The 21,485-nt window shown below is 46.3% G+C and overlaps 1 protein-coding gene across 1 annotated transcript in view; it reads left to right on the top strand.

The window, feature by feature from the left end:
* LOC119538016 (short transient receptor potential channel 2) overlaps positions 1 to 21,129 on the top strand; it is a 40,672-nt gene extending 19,543 nt beyond the window's left edge. The window contains exons 10-23 of the mRNA XM_037840706.1: positions 7 to 115; positions 1,084 to 1,129; positions 2,109 to 2,828; positions 3,501 to 3,713; positions 4,659 to 4,823; positions 5,997 to 6,171; positions 10,414 to 10,614; positions 10,700 to 10,862; positions 11,881 to 11,973; positions 15,918 to 16,110; positions 16,666 to 16,793; positions 16,881 to 16,959; positions 19,811 to 19,940; positions 20,693 to 21,129. Of these exons, the coding sequence (XP_037696634.1) occupies positions 7 to 115; positions 1,084 to 1,129; positions 2,109 to 2,828; positions 3,501 to 3,713; positions 4,659 to 4,823; positions 5,997 to 6,171; positions 10,414 to 10,614; positions 10,700 to 10,862; positions 11,881 to 11,973; positions 15,918 to 16,110; positions 16,666 to 16,793; positions 16,881 to 16,959; positions 19,811 to 19,940; positions 20,693 to 21,084 (2,807 nt within the window). The 3' untranslated portion in view covers positions 21,085 to 21,129. The remainder of the gene's footprint in view (positions 1 to 6; positions 116 to 1,083; positions 1,130 to 2,108; positions 2,829 to 3,500; positions 3,714 to 4,658; positions 4,824 to 5,996; positions 6,172 to 10,413; positions 10,615 to 10,699; positions 10,863 to 11,880; positions 11,974 to 15,917; positions 16,111 to 16,665; positions 16,794 to 16,880; positions 16,960 to 19,810; positions 19,941 to 20,692) is intronic.
* Positions 21,130 to 21,485: the final 356 nt, after the last annotated feature.

The following is a 21,485-nucleotide window of genomic DNA, read 5'->3' as shown; positions in this document are numbered from 1 at the left end:
TTTTAGGTTCCTTCAGCACTGAGATTCTTCCTCTGCATGCTGCAACTTGTGGAGAGACCTCCCCGCCTCACCAAGCCTCTCCCTCCTCATCACCATCTTCATCCCAGTCTGTACTGTGGGTTTCCTCCCCAGAGAGTTCACCACGCATTTCCTGGGTCCAGTGCCCTATATGCCAGTTTCAGTTCTTGGCAGAAGAAATAGAAGAACATGCCAGCATGTGTGGGGAGGACCCTCGGGCATGAACCATGAGGTCCGATTGTTTTGGCCCTCCATTCCCTATTGTTAGTGTGACTAAGAATAGGAAGTGGATTTTTTGACAGCTGACAAGGGCTGATGAGGCCTAACCTCTCTCCCTCTTTCCCTCCATTCATTCCCTCAGGAGTCTGCCTAAGGGCACCTCTGGGCCCAACATACTCCCCACTCCCAGTTGTCAAGGCTTCTGTCACCATGGCATCCAGTTCTCCAAGATCACCTCTGTCCTCTTCTCCCTTGGGCCTTCTGAGGTAGAATTAGTTATCTCTCTAGGTTTGGGGACATGATCCAGAACTTCTTCCCTTTGGGGAGAGAAGTGCATCTTCATACCCATTTTCCTGAAAGGAAAACTAAGGCCCAGTGAAGAGAAAAACACTACCTGACAGATAAGATCCTGTGGTGTACTGGGAAGGTGAGAGTAGTTTTTGAGCAAGAACCTGGCATCCAGCATCCCATAACTTAACTCTTAGTATCCTTTGTGAGCTGCTGACATTGGTATGATCGGGTAACAGTACTGCCATGTTACTTTAGGCAAGTTATTTATCTTGGGCCCAGAATTGACTCTCAGTAACAGAAAACTCCATACCACCACTACCACTACCACCACCACCACCACTGCCCCCTGTCCTACACTCAGAGCTAATATAGGAATCAGATGGGTTAATGACCAAGGAATGGTTCTAGGCCTGGCTATGGAACTTCGGGCAAATCCCATTTCCCATCTGTACAATGAGGTGATTGGACCAGAGGGTCTCTAAAGTCCTCTCCAGCTATGACATTCTAAATTCTATTCCTTCTTTGAGCAACTATGTCCTCTCTCCCCTTTCCCAGAAGATTTCATTGTGTGAATCTAACACCTCTTCTCCTGGTCTCCAGGGTACAGGGCAGAAGGGTAGCAGCTGGTCCTAGCAAAGGGAGGGCCCAGGGCGGGGTTTTAAATGGGTAGGAAAGAGGATGCTAAGCACAGTCAGGGGAGCCGACAGAGAAGGATTTCAGCCCCTCAGTCCCTGCCAGCATAGGTGGGTGCAGCATGGAACCCCTCACGGTAAGAGACCCTCTGCTCCCTTACCTTCCCCCATCCTGGTCCCATTTCTGGTGGTGAATGAAACTAGATTGGCCCAGAGGAACAGTAGGAATATCCTAGCTGCAAGACCAGTGGTGGACATCTCTGTGGGCTAGGAGAGGAGCCCCAGGAATCCTGACCCTGAGCCCAAAAGAGAAAAACAGTGAGGACTGGGGATGGACCTGGAAGAAGAAAGGAAAAGGCATCAGTTGGCAGGGGGGAATGCCCCCCAAAGCTGGAGATGACATACCTAGGGGGCTTTGGTGAAGCAGGAGCATGTTAGGATCCTGCTACGAAGCCTGGTTAGAGCTGAAGGGCTTGAGAAAAATCCAGTTCAAAGACCCTCCTATGTGGACATATCTGAACCTGCCCTTTGGAGATGCTCTGGGATTTCTGGAGGGATGAGCAGCTGGAGATCAAGTCAACAAAATGGGAACTGAGTCCTGGACAGATGCTGTGTGCATGCATGTGGGGGTAGGGTTCTGGGACAGCCTTATCCACCTGCTTTTACCTACCCACATTTGGCCCCTCCGAGTTAGGGGTCCCTGTGAGGGGTGGAAGTTGAACCAAGGAAAGGCTCCTCAGTCAGACTCAGTTCTGGCACTTTTCTAACCTGAGGATCCACACAATAAAATGGTGAATAAAAAAATGTTTGCTAGTATGTGTTCGGGACAAGGAATAATGGTGAGCTTGGTGTAGAGGTTTAAGGGCTTAAAAGTGGAAGGGTGAGGGAGGCTACAAATTTAAGGGGCTTGGAGACTCAGAGTCACACCCTCTCCACACCTTCATTCAGCCACAGCCTTCCTGGACCGAGATAGTGAACAAAAAGCTGAAGTTCCCACCTCCACTCCTGGGTGCCATCCAGGAAGGGCAGCTGGGCCTTGTGCAGCAGCTGCTGGAGTCAAGGGTCGAGGCCACAGGTGGTGGGCCCGGAGGACCCCTGCGGAATGTGGAAGAGGCCGAAGATCGCTCTTGGAGGGAAGCTCTCAACCTGACCATCCGTCTGGGCCATGAGGCCATCACTGATGTGCTGTTGGCCAATATCAAGTTTGACTTCCGGCAGATCCATGAGGCACTGCTGGTGGCAATAGACACAAATCAGCCAGCAGTGGTACGTCGCCTGTTGGCCCGGCTGGAACGGGAAAAGGGCCGCAAAGTAGACACTAGGTCTTTCTCGCTGGCTTTCTTTGACTCGTCAATCGATGGCTCCCGCTTTGCACCTGGTGTCACTCCCCTCACCCTGGCCTGCCAGAAGGACCTGTATGAGATTGCCCAGCTGCTCATGGACCAGGGCCACACCATTGCCTGGCCCCACCCAGTCTCCTGTGCCTGCCTCGAGTGCAGTAATGCCCGCCGCTATGACCTGCTGAAGTTCTCCTTGTCCCGCATCAACACCTACCGTGGCATTGCCAGCAGGGCCCACCTGTCATTGGCCAGCGAGGATGCCATGCTAGCTGCCTTCCAGCTCAGCCGTGAGCTGAGGCGCCTTGCACGCAAGGAGCCTGAGTTTAAGGTTGGTTTCTCATACTTTCCCCTGCCCTCTGTGCCCCATGTATGTTCTTCCACCGTGGCATGGTTGGGCCTGTGGGGATGCTCTGGGAAGTGGAAAACAACAGAAAGAGTATGAGACCTAGTCTCTGTCCTCAGGCATCCTCAGAATCCCACCCTGAGGGGGCTTCATTCTAATGGCAGAGAGCAGTCACTCTGGGGGTTTCTAATCTTATGGGGGAGGCACAACCCCCACCCTAAAGGTGGCCTGGGACTGACTAGCCACACAGACTTAGAGATGAAATTCAATATAATATATTTTCTGTGTACCTACTGTGCTCCCACCAAGAGTGGTGTGTGTGTGGGGAGGAGGGAGGATAAAGGGGCCAGAGGATGGGGCTCTCAAGTTGAAGAGAGGAACAAGACACTCCCAGGATACTCCTCTTCATTCAGTATCTCTGGATGATACTAACCAGGCTTCCAGAGCCCAGAAAACAAGAGGTTAGGAAAGCTACAGCTGTTGTATTCAGGGAAGAATACAACACCTGATACAGGGAAGAAATGGCCCAGGGATTGGATGGAGGTGGGCCAGGCCTACTGTGATGGTGGGTGGTGGGTAGAGTGATGGGGTGGTAGACTGATTTGATGGGGCTGGGTCCACAGGGTGGCAGGCATACATGAGCCTGCTTCTCTACAGCCTGAGTACATTGCCCTGGAGTTGCTGAGCCAGGACTATGGCTTTGAGCTGCTGGGCATGTGCCGGAACCAGAGTGAGGTCACTGCAGTGCTCAATGACATGGGCGAAGACAGCGAGACGGAGCCTGAGGCCGAGGGCCTAGGCCAAGCCTTTGAGGAGGGCATCCCCAACCTGGCAAGGCTGCGACTGGCCATCAACTACAACCAGAAGCGGGTCAGCTGGGCCCTACCCATCCCCCTGCCCTGCTCCTGTTCTGATCCCTTGTCGTGCTGCTTCTAGATATTCCTCACTCCACATCTAAGCAATTCCTTTTCCTGCCCTCAGGACCCCTCTTAGACTTTCACACAGAGCACCCTTCCATCTAAGCCCTTTGATCCTGTGGGTCTCCAACCCTCTCATCTTACCTTCAGTGAAATCCCCTTACCTCTCCCCAGTCCTTGGACAACCCAAGACCCCACCTTCAGACCAGAAGTTCTGGGTCTTAGATCTGCTTCAGACCTGCTGAGTAACTTTGGGAGTCAGTCCTTTTCCCTTGTTAGACTTCAGAACCTCACTCTATACAGCAAGGAGATTGCACTATATCTCTTGAGGCTTAGATATCAAGAAATTCTATTATTCCCTGCCTCATCAGATACTCCCCCAACCCCAAGCTAAAGACATGCTCCCCTTGCTCCCCTTTCTACCTCCCCCAGCCCCTTATCCTCACTCTCCTCACTCACCCTCAGATATCCTAGCCCACTAGCACCTTAACCAAAAACCTTCCTTCATAATGGCTCCTGTGGCCCTGAACCCCAAGACACCACATCCCCTTTCCTGCTTCTCCCCTCCCCATGACCGTTCAGGCGGGTGGTATTCTGGGACTTGGGTACCCAGCTCCACCCACCACAGCCTACTTTAGAGTCAAGGATGTGGGATCTATAAAAATCCCTGGGTTCAGCTTCCTCCTTCACAGAGGAAGAAACCAAGGCCAGAGAAGGTGGGGCCTGCCCAAGGTCACATGGCAAATGAGTTGCCTCTCTTCTGGGCTGACTGGCCTGGGGAGGAAGGAAGGATGGCTCAATCTCTGTGGCAGGAAAGTAAGGGCTGTGCACCCAAATGACTCCCCCTGCTTCCTTCCTGCCTGGTGACTCCCTCTGCTCACACCCCACCTCTGCTTAGTTTGTAGCACACCCCATCTGCCAGCAAGTGCTGTCCTCCATCTGGTGTGGGAACCTAGCCGGCTGGCGTGGAAGCACCACCATCTGGAAGCTCTCTGTCGCCTTGCTCATCTTCCTCACCATGCCCCTCCTCTGCCTTGGCTACTGGCTGGCGCCCAAGTCCCGGGTACTAAGAATGAGATTAGTGATGACTGTCATTTATTGAGCACTTGTTTTATGACAGACCCGGGGCTGGGTGCTTTTTGAATGTTCCCTTTAAGTAACCCAAGGTGACCCTGGAAGGTAGGCATCACACCTCTCTTATATAGAAGAAGAATCTGAGGCACAGGAAATGCAAATGATCTTTTTGTCCATGGTACACAGTAAATGGCAGAGTGAGGATTTAAACTCTCTGCCTCCAAAGCCTGAATGCTTTACACAGCCCTGTACTCTCCCCAAGAGGCCCCTACTACATCCTATAAATTCTTTGGGCGCTCTTATGGACTCAGATATTTTTATTCCTTCATTCAACAAGTATTTCCTTGAGACCCTACTGTGCCTGGCACTAGGGATATAATGAAGAACCAGCTCTGTTCCTATTAACAAGGTGAATTGTAGGAAGGGAGTGTTTTAGGAAGCAGGGAACAGCATGAAAGTCCAGAAAGGAAGGAAAATGGGAATTGGACAAACTGAAAGGAATTCTGTGCTGCTAAAGCATATGCACAAATAGCAAGTGGTAAGAGGGTCAGGGGCTGGAGAAGTGGGCAGGAGCCAGATCTTGCAGGGCCTGATAAGACATGGTAAAACACTGGGACATAATCACTGGACAATGGGAAACCATTGTAGGATTTTAAGTAGGTGAGTGACCTATTAGTTTCGTGTTTTGGAAACGTCTCTCCACCGGTGCTGTAAGAACTCATTGGAGTAACTCCTGGAGTACCAGGAGTTAGGGACACTGGCCGGATGTGTGTGAAAGGGGATGTGGAGAAGCTTCTCAGGTTCCTGGCCTGGGTGACCATGTTATTTTCTGAGATTGGGGACACAGGAGGAGGAGGGGGAGTTTGGGACAGGAGGTGATGAATTTATTTTTTAACATGGTTGAGTTTGAGGAGCCTTTGGGAACTTTATGGGAAAGCTACTTCACCTCTGTGATCTTCAGTTACTTATCTGAAAAACAGGAAAAATAATAATACCCATTTCCTATGGTTGTGAAGGAGACGATAGATATGAGAGTATAGAAAAAGTTTAGAAAAAGTGAGTGAGTGAGTGAATCTGAGAAAGAGAGTTGTGTGTGCACTGAGCAGTCCAGCAGGGCTTCCAGGAGAAGGGGAGACATCCTCTCCCTCCTTCCCCACCCAAGTTGGGCCGCCTGCTAAAGATCCCAGTGCTGAAGTTCCTGCTGCACTCTGCCTCCTACCTGTGGTTCCTCATCTTCCTGCTGGGAGAGTCCCTGGTCATGGAAACCCAGCTGAGCACCTTCCATGGCCGGAGCCAGAGCGTCTGGGAGACTTCGCTACACATGATTTGGGTCACAGGTACACATGTGGGGCCCTGTGTGTGTGGCAGCACCCCCTCACCGTTATCCATGATAGGTCCCCCAGTGGGAGGACCCTGGCCCTGTAGATGCCATGTCATCAGACACCTAAGGGCTCTAGCATACCAAGGACTCTTCCCCTTCACCCCCAGTGAGGGGACATTGTCCGGTGATAGCCCTGGCAAGGACCCTATTCTTCCCCCACCCTGGCAACAGCCACCACCCACACTGGAGGTTCCTGTCCTCTACTGATAAGACAGTGGTCCACAGTGTCAGGCGAGAAATTACCTTGGTGTAATGGTAGCCTCAAGGACACTTCCAGGCAAACTATCTCAAAGGTCATGGAACAGAAAGGCTCACAGAGCAAATTAAGATGCTCAAATCAGACAGTTTATTAAATACATAAATGGTGGTGTAATGATGGTGTTGTTGTGAAGGCCAGAATGGAAGTTTGAGCAGGGGAGTACAACAGACAGAAGGTACCTGGGGCCACCACTCGATCAATAGAATAAATACAGGGACAGTTACGTCTGCCTACAGCAGTATTTGCCAGTTATCCTGAGAGCAGCTATGATTTTTTTTAACTTTTTATTTTGAGGTAATTTCAAACCTGACAGAACAGCAACAAAAATAATATCAACCCCATACTGAGAACTCCAACATACCACTATCCACCCACCCCAGATACTCAGGCCCACCAATTGTAACATTTTGCCACACTTACCACATCATTCTGAATCTATCAATCCATTTTCTGAATACTTGAGCATAGGTTGTATACATCATGCTCCTTGAACATTTATTATTGCTATATGCATTTCCTTAAAATAGAATATTCACTAGTGTAAACACCTTAAGTGCAGTAATCAAGTTCAAGAAATTTAACATTGATAGAAATCTTAGTCTATAGTCCAATTTTTTCATGGGTCCCTATAATGTTCCTTTGAGCCTTTTCTCCTCCCTTGTTAGATCCCATCTGGGATCATATATTGCATTTCATTGTCATTGTCTCTTTAGTTGGTCTTCTTTTTTTTGTTAATTGTGGGAGCATATATATAACATAAAATTTCTCATCTCACACATTCCCAAACATACCATTAGTGGAACTAATCACATTCACAATATTGTTGTACATGAGCCACCTCCCATTACTAAAAATTTCCCTTCTCCCCAAACAGAAACCCTATACCTGTTTTACATTAACTCCCAATTTGCCCTGACTCCTACCCCTGGTAACCTATACTCTAATTTCTGTCTTTATGAACTTGCACATTTCCCAGTATTTTCTTTGCAGTTACCTTCAGGCTTAAATTTAGCATCCTGTAACTTTAACAATCTTGTTTGCTTGGATACCAACTTAACTTCAATGCTATACAAAAACTGTGTTCCTATACCCCTCCATCTTCCCACCTTTATGTAGTTCTTGCCACAAATTACATGTGTATACATTTTCAGTCAAAAACTACTGATTTCTCATTACATTTTATGCATTTGCCTTTTAGAGCCTGTAGGAAGTAAAAAGTAGAGTTACGTACCATAAATTTAATAGTACTGGCATTTATATTTGTCCCTGTCATTGTCCTTACCAGACATCTTTATTTCATCACACAGCTTCAATCTGTTGTCTATCACCCTTTCCTTTCAACCTGCAGAGCTCTTTTTAGCATCTCTTGTAGGGCTGGTCTAGTAGTGACGAACTCCCTCAGCTTTTGTTTATCTAGCAATGTCTTAATTCCTCACTCATTTCTGAAAGTCAGTCTTGCTGGACAAAAATTCTTTGTTGGCAGTTTTTTGCTTTCAGCTTTAAATATATCATCCCACTTCCTTCTTGACTCCATGATTTCCAATAAGAAATTGGTGCTTAATTATATTGAGGCCCCCTTGAACTTGACACAGTGTTTCTTTCTTGCAGCTCTCAGAATCCTCTCTTCATCTTGGCACTCAACAGTTTGATTATAACCTGATACAATGTGGGTCTATTTGGGTTTATTCTGTTTGGAGTTCATTGAGCATCTTGGATGTTTATACTCATGTGTTTCCTTAAATTTTGGAAGTTTTCAACCATTATTTCTTTGAATATTCTTTGCCCCTTTCTCTCTTTCTTCTCCTTCTGGGACTCTCACAATGCATATATTGGTATGCTTGATGGTGTCTGTATTAGTTAGGGTTCTCTAAGCAAACAGAACCAACAGAAAATATGAGTTGCCTCTCTTATGGGCTGGCTGGCCTGTGTTCATCTACTGTTTTCCTAATTTCCTTTATTCTTTGTCTATCTTTTCCTTTAGTTCTCTGAGCATATTTATGACAATTTTTAAAAAGTCTTTGGTATGCTCCAGATCTCGTCCAATTACCAATAGTTTCTAATGCTTTAATCTTCTCCTTTCCCTGGGCCTCACTTCCTGTTCCTTTGTATATTTTGTAATATTTTGTTGAAACCTGGACATTTGGATATTTTAATGTGTTATCACTGGAATTTAAACACTGACGCATCTGTTCTTTAAGCTTGTATACAGCTAGTGTTATGACAGAGCTTTCTTTGAATGTCAGAAGCTAACAAAAAAGAACAAGAAACACCTTTCCCAAACTTTGCAGGTTAACCTGTGCAAGCAATCTCTCTCAGAGCTTATTCATACAATGAGTTTAGAGGATAACTTGAGAACAAAGCATAGCAGTCTCCCTGATCCTTTCTGTGCATGAATCTTTTGGCATGTATATGTAGCCCTAAAAATTCCCCCATTTACGTGGATTCAAATGTCCCCTCTTTCCTAGGAAACAGTCTCCTCACAGTCCTGGTCAATGCACTGTATGTCCTACAATAACCAATTCCTTGCAGGAATAAAGCCAATACAGACGTGGCTTGATTGGTCTCCCGTGGTGTTCTGTGAGCTGTCTTCTACACACAGGGCAATTTGTGGGATAGTGAGCCTACAACAGATATCCTGGTTCAGTCCCAAAAGGTGCTGCCAGTTAAACAGTGACAGACATACATGCTCCTAACATGTGCACAAGGATTATTCTTCTCCCTCTGGAACTGAGAGCAGGGACCCACACTGGGAACGTGGGGCAGCTCCATACCAAGCTGGTGAAATCCTATTGCTTTTAAGTAGCTTTTTTCTTGACTTGGCACTCACCCTGTTTCTGCAAGCCTTTAACAGTTTTCTGAAGCCTTAAGAAATATGTTTCTGCCAGTTCTTTCTGGTTGTTCAAGTTTCTGTGAGGGAGCCCTGAAGTTTCTCACTCTGCTATCTTGATCAGCAGCTTTGAATTTTATTTGCATTTCTTGGGCAGAGGACATGAGGGGCCAGAATAGATGTCACCAGTGGGTAACTAACTAAAGATCTGAAGAATATTGAGGGTCTCATCCAGAGTCAGTGTATCATGAATATTTCTTATCTATGACCCTTCCTTCCTTTGTACATATGTTCATACATGTACGCTCTACTTAATCCATTCAATATGTCACCCAAGTTACTAACTTATCTATACTTAATGCGTATGTTTCATCCTTTCCATTGGTTTTCTTTTCTTCTAAAGCATGATTGAGTGTTCTCAAACAATTCAGTAAATGCACATAATCAGAGAGTTCATTCCTCTGGTGTTCTCCCCACCTGGGCACCCTGAGCAGGCTGATATTTGGAGGCCCTTCAAATCAATATTCTTTAAATATTTGTCCAGCATTTATTTTGTGGAGGGAAGAGAGAAACTGATTTGCTAGTAATTGTATACTTAGCAATGCACTTTCACTGGCCAAAGCAGAATCCTTGCTCTGAGAAAAAATGGCAAAACAATTCCACATTTTAATAATTTCCTTTTCAGGTTGTTTGGCTTGTTTGGTGATTTTCAAAACCAGAGAACTTCTCAGAAGGCATATTAAAGATTTAAAATAAATCTTTCCCCCCCAAAAAACAAACAAAATAAACAAATAAAAATAAATCTTTCCCTCCCAATCAACAGCATCTCCCAAGTATTGCTCATTTTCTGCATGTCAGCTGATTGTGACCATCAGTGCAAGTCACGTCAGTGATGAGTCTGCATCAGGGAAGAGTGTTTTTTTTTATTTTTACTTATGATCACTGATCCTTTAGATTAAATGTTTACATTATATCAGTTTATCCTAGTGATGTTTTAGCTCTCCCCATAGATAGGTTCTCCGCACCCCTGCCTCCGCCTAAATCCAGCTCTGACCTGGAAAGAGGAGGAAAGTTCTGCCCCATCCTGTCCTGGCTCGCTGCTGCCCCTTCAGGCTTCCTGTGGTTTGAGTGTAAGGAGGTGTGGATCGAGGGCCTGCGCAGTTACCTCCTGGACTGGTGGAACTTCCTGGATGTGGTCACCCTGTCCCTGTACTTGGCAGCCTTCACCCTGCGCCTCCTCCTGGCTGGGCTTGCCCACATCCACTGTCAGGATGCCCCCGATGGGGCTGCCTGCCACTATTTCACCACAGCAGGTGAGTGTCCCCCAACTCAGCCTTGAATTCCCAGACCTTCCTCTTTCTTGGCTCTCAGCCCCAGTCCCTATTCTACCCCACACAGAGCGAAGTGAGTGGCGCACTGAGGATCCCCAGTTCTTGGCTGAGGTGCTTTTTGCTGTCACGAGCATGCTCAGCTTCACCCGCCTAGCCTACATTCTGCCGGCCCATGAGTCACTGGGCACTCTGCAGATTTCCATTGGCAAGATGATCGACGACATGATCCGGTACATACTATTCCTGCCCAGAAAACTCCCCTCTCTGACAGACTCCACTCAACCTACTTCTGAGACTCTCCAGCTCTAGTGTAGCACCGAGGTATTTAACCTCGGTTTCTTGCATATGCTCCAGGGACCTCTGAATCCCTGAATCTATAGGCAGAATTTGAGGTGTAAGTGTAAATGTACATTTCTCTACAGAGAAGGTCCATAACTTTCATCTAATTCTCAAAGAGGCCCATGACCCCCAAAAAGTTAAGGACCACTGATAGCCGAAAGATCCCTGGGTTGGGAGTTCCAGTCCCAGTTCTGTCACTGTCTCTCTGAGGACTCCTCTGTGGGCCTTAGTTTTCCCATCTGTGTGGTAAGAGTGCTGGCCTTAGGGATCCCTTTGGATTCTTCTGTTCTACAACTGCTCTTTGAACCCGGGTCATTATCTGGTCTCCTTGGTGCTTATCACCCAATCATTTAGAGCCAAATCTGGACTTGCACCCCAATCAGAGCCCATAGTTAATACCTACTTCCCTGAGAATCCCCTGCCTGACGTGTGTCTGGGGTTGGTGTTGATGGGAAAAGCCCTGGTGACATCTTTGAACAATTTCAGCTCAGCTTAGCTTGGAGAATATGCTGCCACCCCTCACCAGAAGCTCTTCTAGCCCTCCCTGTTGCATTCTCACATATGACTTTAACTCCTCTGATGATAGCTCCTGTGCAGCAGGACTCTCTGACTCCAACCCATCCCTGTTCCACATCTTAGCATCTGAGTCCCTTTCTGGGAGACTGGCCTATCCCCAGCTTTGACTGCTTGGACTCTGTACCCTTTATTCTTGAGGGAGAACTCCTACTTTGGCATCCACTTTAGATCCCTTCTTTGTTCCCAACACTATTTTCTCTATTCTTAATAAACACCCAATTGAATATTTGTCAAGTTAGAGAAGCTGGACCAGGGAAGCCATCACTCTCTCCCATCCTTCTTCCCTGACTTTCTCAGAGTGCTCTGATCCTTCTCCATCCCACCCTCTTTCAGGTTCATGTTCATCCTCATGATCATTCTGACTGCTTTCCTCTGTGGCCTCAACAATATCTACGTGCCCTACCAGGAGACAGAGCGGCTGGGCAAGTATGCCGGGGCAGAAGCAGGAGGGGTGGGGTGGGAGTCTAGGACCTTGTAGCATGGAGCCTTAGGTGTGACCTCTTCCTTCCTCCCTCCCTCCCTAACTTCTCCAGTCAATAATTAATTATTGTGTTTGCCCACTCCCTAATTGATTCAGTCTGCCACTCATTTATTTTTTCATTTACTCACTCATTTACTCACTCACTCTACCCCCAAACTTTTTATTCTGAAAATTTTCAAACCTATGAAAAAGTTAAAAAAGAATAGTACAATGAACACTTATATACCCTTCAGCTAGATTCACCAGTTGTTAACAGTTTCCCACATTTGTTTGATTTATTGTTCTTTGTTTTTTTTCTGAAATACTTAAAGTAAGTTGCAAACATCATGACACTTCATCTCTAAATAGTTCAGCTTATCTCCTAAGAGCAGAACCACACAACCATTATCACACTCAAATTATTTTCATCTATACCATAATATTATGAATTACTCTATAGTTCTTATTCAAATTTTCCCAATTGCCCCCCAAAAATTTATAGCATTTTTAAAAAATGGAAGATCCAAATAAGGATTACTCATTACATTTTATTGCCATATCTCTTTACTCTCTTAATCTCGAACACTCTCCCTACCTTTTCTTTCATGACAAATGAACTTTTTTGAAGAGTGCAGTTCAAGTTGTCTTGTAAAGTGTTCCAGAGTTTGGATTTATCTGACTATTTCCTTTTGATTAGATTCAAGTTAAGCAATTTTGGCAAGAACACAACCTAGTTGATGATGAGTATTCTCCATTGCAAAACACCAGGAAGCATATGATGTCATTTTGGCCTGTTGGTGATAACACTTGGCAAATCTTCCCACTGTGAAAGTACTTTTTCCCCTTTTAGCAAAGCAGAGAAATGTTGAGAGTGTAATTAACCTGCTCCCTTGCAACCTTTCACCCAGTGGCTTTATCTGAATCAGTTATTACAGTGGTGGTTGCAAACTGGTGATGATTTTCTACTTTCATCCCTTCTACATTTATTGTCTGGCATTATTTCTATAAAGAAGTACTTTCTTCTCCCCTCTTCTTTCTTGAATATTACCATGGACTTAAAGATTTTTTTTAAATATAGTAACCCATTACTATCATTACTCTTTTTGATGCTCAAATTGTCCTAAAATATGGCCAAAAATTAATTTTCATGTTTGCTTATTCCCTTACTCATTCATTGTTCATTCATCCATTCATTCACTTTTATTCTTTAACTTTTTATTTTGAAATAATTTTAAACTTACAGGACAATTGCAAAAGAATAATACATACAGAGAACTCCAACATACCCTGCCCAGATACCCAGATCCAGCAATTTCAACATTTTGCCACATTTGCTGTATCATTCCCTCTCTCCCTCCCTCTCTCTCTCTCTCTCCCTCTCCCTCTCTCTCCCCCCCCTCCCCCCATCATCTTCTAAACATTCAAGAGTAGGTTCTATATATCATGCTCCTTGAACACTTAATGCTTCCATGTATATCCCCTAAGAACAAGGATATTCACTTATGTACACCTTAAGTGCCGTTATCTCACTCACTTCTTTAATTCATTCATTTTCATAGTTATTCATGTTTTAAAAATTTGTTTAAAATTTGCATTCACACACATTTACTAATACCTTCTTTATAATAGGTCCTATTCTTGGCACTGGAAACACAGATGGGAGAAATGAACCAGACCCAGTCTCATGGAGAAGATAGCCATAAGCACAAATAAGTGCAATTTGAGATAATAAGTGCCATGAAAAAGGAGGGTCTATGTTGATGGTGCCTAGAGGAGGAAGCCCCTTCCTGTGTGTTGGATAATCAGGGAGGGCTTCAAAAAGAAGGGAAAATTTGGGCTCCACCTTGAAGGGTTACGGATTTTGGTGAAGAGGCAAGGTATACCAGGTGGAAAGGGGACATTACTAAAGCAGAGAGGCATGTTTGGAGAATGTCACTAGTGGTTGGCACATGGAGGGAATTTTGTGAGAGGAGGCTGAAGAGGGTAGCAGGAGCCAGGATGTGAAACCCATGAAGCTCCTACTGAGATGCTTGGACTTTTCTCATTAGGGTAGAGAGTTCCAAGTGGCCTCCCAAGCAGTGACCCAATCATAAATTCTTCATGAGTGCAGCTGTGTGATAGTTCTATTGATAGTGCTGTAGGAACCATACTTGGGCCTGTGGGTATTGGTCAAGACTTTCTCATGATCCCAGTGCATGTGGAGGTTTCATTCAGAACAGTCCCCTTACCAAGAATCTTTGTTCATGCCCTGGCTTCAGGATGTCAGCGTAAATGAATTGAACTTCTATAGTTTATAAATAGTGAGTTTTAATAATTGTCAGGGACAGTAACTACTCATTCCATCCTACTTCTTGGCTCCCGGTGGTATGAGTCACTCCACAGTAGCAAGGGAAGACTGTGCACTCCTGGGCTGTTCATTCATTTTAAAGTTCATTTTAAAGTTCATTCATACTTTAGCAAAACTATTTTTGCTAAAAATCTCAGGTAGGTTGTGTAGTGGACATTTGGACTGAGGGCAGTTAGGAGCACTTAAAGGTTGACAAGAAAATACAACACATCAGATTAGCATTCTAATCTAATTCTAGATGCAACGTGGAGGATGGATTAACAGGAAGAAATACTGAAGCCAGAGATCACTGAGAAGGTTGTTGCAGTAATTGAGATCTGAGGTAGAGCTGAGATGAAGGGAATGAGATTTGCAAATAAGTACAATAGGAGGGAGAATGTGGTCAGGTGTGTGAGTGATTAACAAACCATGCACATTCTGCTGCAGGGTGGGAAAGGGAATTCAGGAAGGGCTTCCTGGGAGAGGAGGCACTGAAGTTGCTACCACTGTGGTCCATACCAGCATCGTCTCTCATCCAGATCATGGCAACAGTTTCTTAACTGGTCTCCATGCCTCTACTCTCTCACCTGCTTCCTTTCCATTCTGCTTATAGCCAAAGTAATCTTTTCAAAGGCAAATAAGGTATCACCCCTCTGGTTAGAACTCTTCATAGCTTCCTATTGCTTGTAGACCATGATAAGAATCTTTGTTTTTATCGTACCAAGCTCTACATGATCTAGCTGCTCTCTACTTGCCTCTCACAAGCTTCTCTCCCTCTTGCTCTCTGAGACCTGCCATCTTGATCTTCTGCCTTGGGAAACTCTCTTCATCGCATCTCTTTCCCTTTTTACCTGGTTGATTCCAACATATCCTTAACAGCTCTTCTTTTTTGTTTTTACTTTATAAAAAATTAAAAAAACAAACAATAAAGAAACATTTCAAACAAAACCAAAACAAAGGAATAAGAAAAACAAATAACCTAAAATAACTACATTGCTTCCAACATGTTCCTACCATACCCCCAAAAAATGAACAAACCGTGGTCATTCCTGAGCATTCCCATAACATTAAGATTACCCTCCATAACTTATCTGTTCTTATTACATTATCGTTCCCCCTTCACTAGTTGGACAGCTCTTCTTGAATGTCATTTTCTCAAAGAAGCCTTCTCTGACTCCCAGACGAGATCACATCTAAGTTCTACATCTCATGGCGTCCTGTGCTGCAACTTCATAGCACTTAACACAGTTTTAAAATCTTGATATAAATTAGTGTCCATCTCGCCCCCAGAATATAAGTTCCTAGAAGATAAGGATTACATTTGTCTTGTTCATGGTTGTATCCTTAGCACCTATGACACTATTATGTACTCAATAAATATGAGTTGACTAAAAGAATGAAAGTTGGAGCTCAGAAATAGCAAGTGTCAATATGGGCCAGGGTGATCTAAAGAGCTCGATGGAAGCGGAATACCTTTGACTTGGTCCTGGAGGGTGAGCAGGAGTATGTCTGGGTGGCGCTCAGACGCATTTCCATCCCCCTTCTCCCTAACCTTCCTCTCCTTTTCTTGGCCTGGCACGTCAGTTTCAACGAGACATTCCAGTTTCTGTTCTGGACCATGTTTGGCATGGAGGAGCACAGTGTGGTAGACATGCCTCAGTTTCTGGTGCCTGAATTCGTGGGTCGGGCCCTCTACGGTATCTTTACCATCGTCATGGTCATTGTGCTGCTCAACATGCTCATTGCCATGATCACCAACTCTTTTCAGAAGATTGAGGTGGGTGAAATGAGGCAGGCTTAGGCCAGGGGAAAGGAAGAAAGGGTAGGAGAGGAATAGGGTGCTAGAAGTCAAGATACTTGGGTTCCTGCTCTGCCTCCACTGTTGACTTTGGAAAAGTTCTCCTTTGTAGGCCTCATTTTCCTTATCTGTAAAATGAGAGTCTTAGAAATGTTATTTTGCATCTCTGGACACTGAGTCTAGTGCTCTTTCTGTTTCATAGTGAGGGGGAAGTGTTACGGAAAAGTAGGTGGGAACACAAGAAAGTAGAGGGAAGGAGATGGATGTGTTAGGGAAGGCTGGAAAATAGGCTGAGCAGGAATGGAATCTCAGAAGGATAAAAGATTACAGGCAGGAAACAAGAAAAGGGGGAGGCAAGCAGGGGAAATGTGAGTGATAGATGAGGACGGAAATAAGTATGGGGGAGAAGAAACTAGTTGGCACATGGAAGAATAAGAGGTGTGAGAACTGGGAAAAAGAGAAGGCAGACTGAGTGGGCAAGAGAACCGTGTACCAAAGTGGACCTTGCACAGCCCCCTTCCTCCTGGCTCCTAGGATGATGCTGATGTGGAGTGGAAGTTTGCTCGCTCCAAGCTCTACTTGTCCTACTTCCGAGAGGGCCTGACACTACCTGTGCCCTTCAACATCCTGCCCTCCCCCAAGGCCATATTCTACCTCCTCAGGTACCCTCCCACCCACTCTAGCCCCTGCCTGTGTTTTCCTAGGCCCTGTCCTCTGACTAATCTCTTCCCACCATCTAAATCTCTCAGGAGAATTTTCCAGTTCATTTGCTGTTGCTGCTCCTGCTGCAAAACCAAGAAGCCAGAATATCCCCCAATCCCTACCTTTGTAAGTACCTTCTCTACTTGTTGTTGGTGTCCCTTACATCTGGCCTTCAACTGTATTGTCTATGCCATCTGTTTGTCTGTACATACCTACCTCATCTTTATTTCCAGGTGTTTTCTGCAGAAAGCCTGTTCCCAATTCCTCCTGTCTCACATGGCTTCCCTTTCCCTCTTCCTGGCCACGGCCATTCCCTAAATTTCCAACCCTGTTATCAACAGGCTTAAACAGAAATCCATGCCACCATTTCCCAAGCCACCAACACTTCTTCAGCTCCAGACAACCCTTTTTCCCCTGAAATGGGCCAAGACATGGTTGAACATTTTTCCAAACGGGGAAAAAAAGTTAGGAAGCCAAGGGGTAACTGTCCACAAACTGGGAAATTAGAAGACTGCTAAAGGCTGGAGAGAACCACGCATGCAAGGGGCTCACTGACCGTTCATTATCAGCTCCCTAACCCAGTCTGGCTTGGGCACAAGAAGACCCATCCTAATTCAGAGCAAGATTACTGCCGGATCTGCAGAGGGTTCTATCGCTTCCCCTTAAAACTTGTTACATAAGGATGTCTCTAAGCCAGGGCCTCTGGGCCAAATCTACAGGGCCACGGGCCAGTCTTGGATCTCTGAGGCCCCTTAATCCCTGGATCCGGAAGGCCCTCCCTTATCTGGTTGGTCAACAGTATGTTCAACAAACACTTACCAAAACATACCCATACAAAATGGTGGTCCCTCAAGGTGTTCCCAGTCTAGAGAAGCAGACAGAAACAGGTTATAATAGTACTAGACCATAAGCCTATGGTTGAAAGAAGCACAGGGAGCTATTGGAATTCACGGGAGAAACACCAGGCCCGGCCAAGGAATCAGGGAGCCTTCCCAGAGATGTTGAGGGCGGAATAGAATCCTGAAGGATAAGCAGGTTGCCTCTTCATAAAGTGGAGAAGGGAGTACTAGGCTCGGGAAACAGCATGTGCAAAAGCATGGAGAAAACCTGACACATTTAAGTACTATATCCCCAAATTCCCTATTCACACCAGGATAGTCCCTAGCTCCAGACTATCCTGCATGGACACTTCTCCTACCTTCCCAAATTTCTGATTCCAATTCTGGAATGACCACTCTTAACCTCTAGCCACTCCCTGGCCCTGTCCAGGCTGCCTGATGCATATTTGCACACCCATGGAACAGGATTCCTTCTACCTTGGGTGAAACTCAGCTTCTTCACCTGAGGTTATATTCAGTTTCCTAGGCCTGAGTCCAGTCCTCAATAGGCAGAGTCTCTGCATCTTGTCAGATCCCTCCAGATCAGCCGGCTAGGAGTCTCCCAGCCCTCCACTGTACCCCCTCTTGAGGTCCCACCCTTCTTCCAGATGCCCACACATCACTACCTTGCTCTTTGGTGATCCAATCAGGTGTCCCCTAGCCACCTTACCCTGCATCTTCAGGAGATGGCCTCCCAAAGTTCTTCCTTATTTACTGATTTAGTTTCCTTATTACTAAAGCAAATATCATGCACTGGCTTGGCTTAAACAATGGGAAATTATTGGCTCATGGTTTTGAGGTTAGAAGTCCAAATCAAGGTATCATCAAGGCAATGCTTTCTTCATGGAGGCTGGCTGCCAGTGATCCTTGGTCCTTGGCTCCTCTGTCACATGGCAATGCACATGGCAACCTCTCCTTTTTCTTCCGGGCTCTGTTGACTTTCAGCTTCTGGCTGCTCCCTCTGGCCTTCTCTCTCTATGACCTTCCCTATAAGGACTTCAGTAATAGGATTAAGACCCATCCTGGGCCACACCTTATCTGAAGTAACCCCACCAAAAGGTCCTATTATTTACAAGGATTCACACCCACAGAAATGGATTAAGTTTAAGAGCAAGTTTTTCTGGGGCACATAGCTCCAAACCACCACATTTACACAAGAAAAATACTTTATACACTCTGTAGCTGAAAGGGGCCTGTCATTCACTCTCATAATAGTGCTTGCTCCATCTCTGTCAATCTCATCTCTCCTTTAAAAATATTTAATAAGTTTTGCTATTTTACATTATAAAAGTAAATATGCTAAATATGAAATATTTTTACAGTAGATAAAACCAGATAAAAATCATTGTTTCTTTAGCATTAGAAAGATCTCCTCTTCTATGTCAGGCACTGTTCCACCCTGGGAAGTAGATATTACTTTCTCTGTTTTAAATTTGGAGACACTCAAGCTTAGAGAAAGTCAATAGCTTGCCTGAGACACACAGCTGCTGAGTAACTGAGCTGGGATTTGAACCCACGTTTTTCAAGTCCAGTGGTCTGCCTGTTACAGCTGTGCTAGCTCTATCATCTAAACCATCTGCCCTACCTACCAACCTGGTGCTGTTCCGAGTCCTAAAACTGGACCCAGAATCAATCGTTCTAATTTGCAGGATGACTTCCATCTCATATGCAAGAGAAAATCCTTGCAGTTGCCTCCCCACATCTCTACTCTACCCCGCTGCAGAATTTGAAAGGCAGGGTTACCCTGGACTAATTCAACCCAAGAAAACCAGGGTTGGGTCAGTAGCAGAAAAGGAAGTTCAACTTTGCCCTGCGCAACCTGTTTCTACACACGCTATCTTCCAGCCCCCAGCCCTGCCCCCCACCCCCTGGTCCTCTTGCAGTTGCCCTTCCCCAACTTCTGTCTACCTATCCTCCACCTTCCAGGGCTGTGTTGTGAAGTGGGGGCAGACCAGGATCTAGGCGTGTGGTCTCCAAAGACAAAAACCCGCCCAAGCTCTGCCTCAGTTCTTTATTGCTTGGGACAATAAAGGCGGGGAGTGATTAGGGGAAGGCAGGAGGTGGGCAATCCCTCTCACCCTCCTGTCTTCCCATCCCAGGCCAATCCCGGGACAGGGGCAGGGCCTGGGGATGGGGAGCAAGGATCCTACCGCCTGCGTGTCATCAAGGCCCTGGTCCAGCGTTACATCGAGACCGCCAAGCGTGAGTTTAAGGAGACCCGTCGGAAAGGTTAGTTGTCCCCCTTCAAGCTTTCCTTATTCTGTTTTTCGCTCAGCTGGGATAAATGCCCCACACCCGGCCTGCGTTTACATGTGGCCCCATCCTACCCTGACCTTGGAAGCCAGACCTGCACCTTGTGGCTCCTTGCACTCCTACCCACTGGCCCATTCAGACATTTATTCCTCTCATGCCTGCCCTCATCCCCTAATCTGTTTATTTATTATCATTTGCTCCCTTACCTATTCACTTATTCACTTAAGTCATTATTCACTGATTCACACATTCAACCAATATCCAGGCCCTGTAGGCAGGGATGGGGAGTGGGGAGGGGGAGAATTACGTAGAGCAATTATTTTGAAAGGAACATGGGAAGGTAAAGGATAGAATATCAGAGCTTGAACTGAGCTCTGAAGAATGGGTATGAGCTGGACAGTTGTAGATGGGAGTGGATGTACATATATCTACCCATTAAAATCCTCCCCCCCACCCCACCCTGCCATGACTCTTGGTCCCTTTTCTAGTCCATAAGACTTTCCTTCTTTGTATCTCCTAGACTCACCTTTCCCCCTCCCCAGATTCATCAGCCTCAGATTTTGCCTAATCATCCAAACCACAGTCCATAAGCCGGTCCCTCACCTCCTTCAGGTCTCCTCCCTCAAGACTCCCATCAGGGTTTCCCTGGAGTACTGTCAGGGGAGGAAGTGGTATGGAGCAGGCTCATCTCCTGAGAGCTCTCCCCCTCAATACTCCATCTCCCTTAGACCTGGGCAACAGACTGACAGAGCTGACGAAGACAGTATCTCGACTGCAGAGTGAGGTGGCCAGTGTGCGGCGGACTCTGGCGGAGGGAGGGACACCTCGGCCCTCTGATGGTGCCAGCATCCTCAGTCGCTACATCAACCGAGTGCGCAACAGCTTCCAGAACCTGGGGCCCCCCATCCCTGAGACCCCAGAGCTGACAGTGCCGGGGATTGTGGGGACCCAGGTATCTTCAGAAACCATACCCCAGGATCCTGGAGGGGCCAGGACTCCAGCTTCTGAAGAGTCTGGCCCCTCCTCTCCAACTCATGTGCTAGTACACAGAGAGCAAGAAGCAGAAGGGGCTGGGGACTTGCCCCAGGAGGAGGGTTTGGAGACCAAAGAGGGGTCCTGATGCAGTGGGAGGGCTCCTTCTTCTGTTGCTGAGTAGAGCAGGCTAGATGGGTGGTGAGGGTGGGGGTCACCTGGTAGGAGCCTATACTGCTTTCCTTGCCTCAATAAATTTCTGTTCTGAATGTCAGATGCTTCTAGGGTACATGAGAATCCTAACTCTTGATGTTTTGTGGTCCCCCACCCCCAGCCCTATAGAAACACAGACCTTTGTGGGAGCAGGGCAGAGAAAACGGTTTGCTCTGGGATCCTAGAAATCTTGGGCTGATGATTTGACTTTGGGTTCCTCAAATGTTTTAGTGGAAGGAGTTCCAGACTGGGAGGCAGGAGGCCTGGCTTCAACACCACCTTTCCTCCTTCGTGGCCTTGCATTCCTCATCTGACAGATAGGGCTGAGGAATCCAC

This window comes from Choloepus didactylus, chromosome 6, assembly GCF_015220235.1.
Source record: "Choloepus didactylus isolate mChoDid1 chromosome 6, mChoDid1.pri, whole genome shotgun sequence".
Taxonomy (NCBI): Eukaryota; Metazoa; Chordata; class Mammalia; order Pilosa; family Megalonychidae; genus Choloepus; species Choloepus didactylus.
The sequence above is the reverse complement of the archived record's forward strand: the minus strand, read 5'-3'. Positions and strand labels throughout refer to the sequence as shown.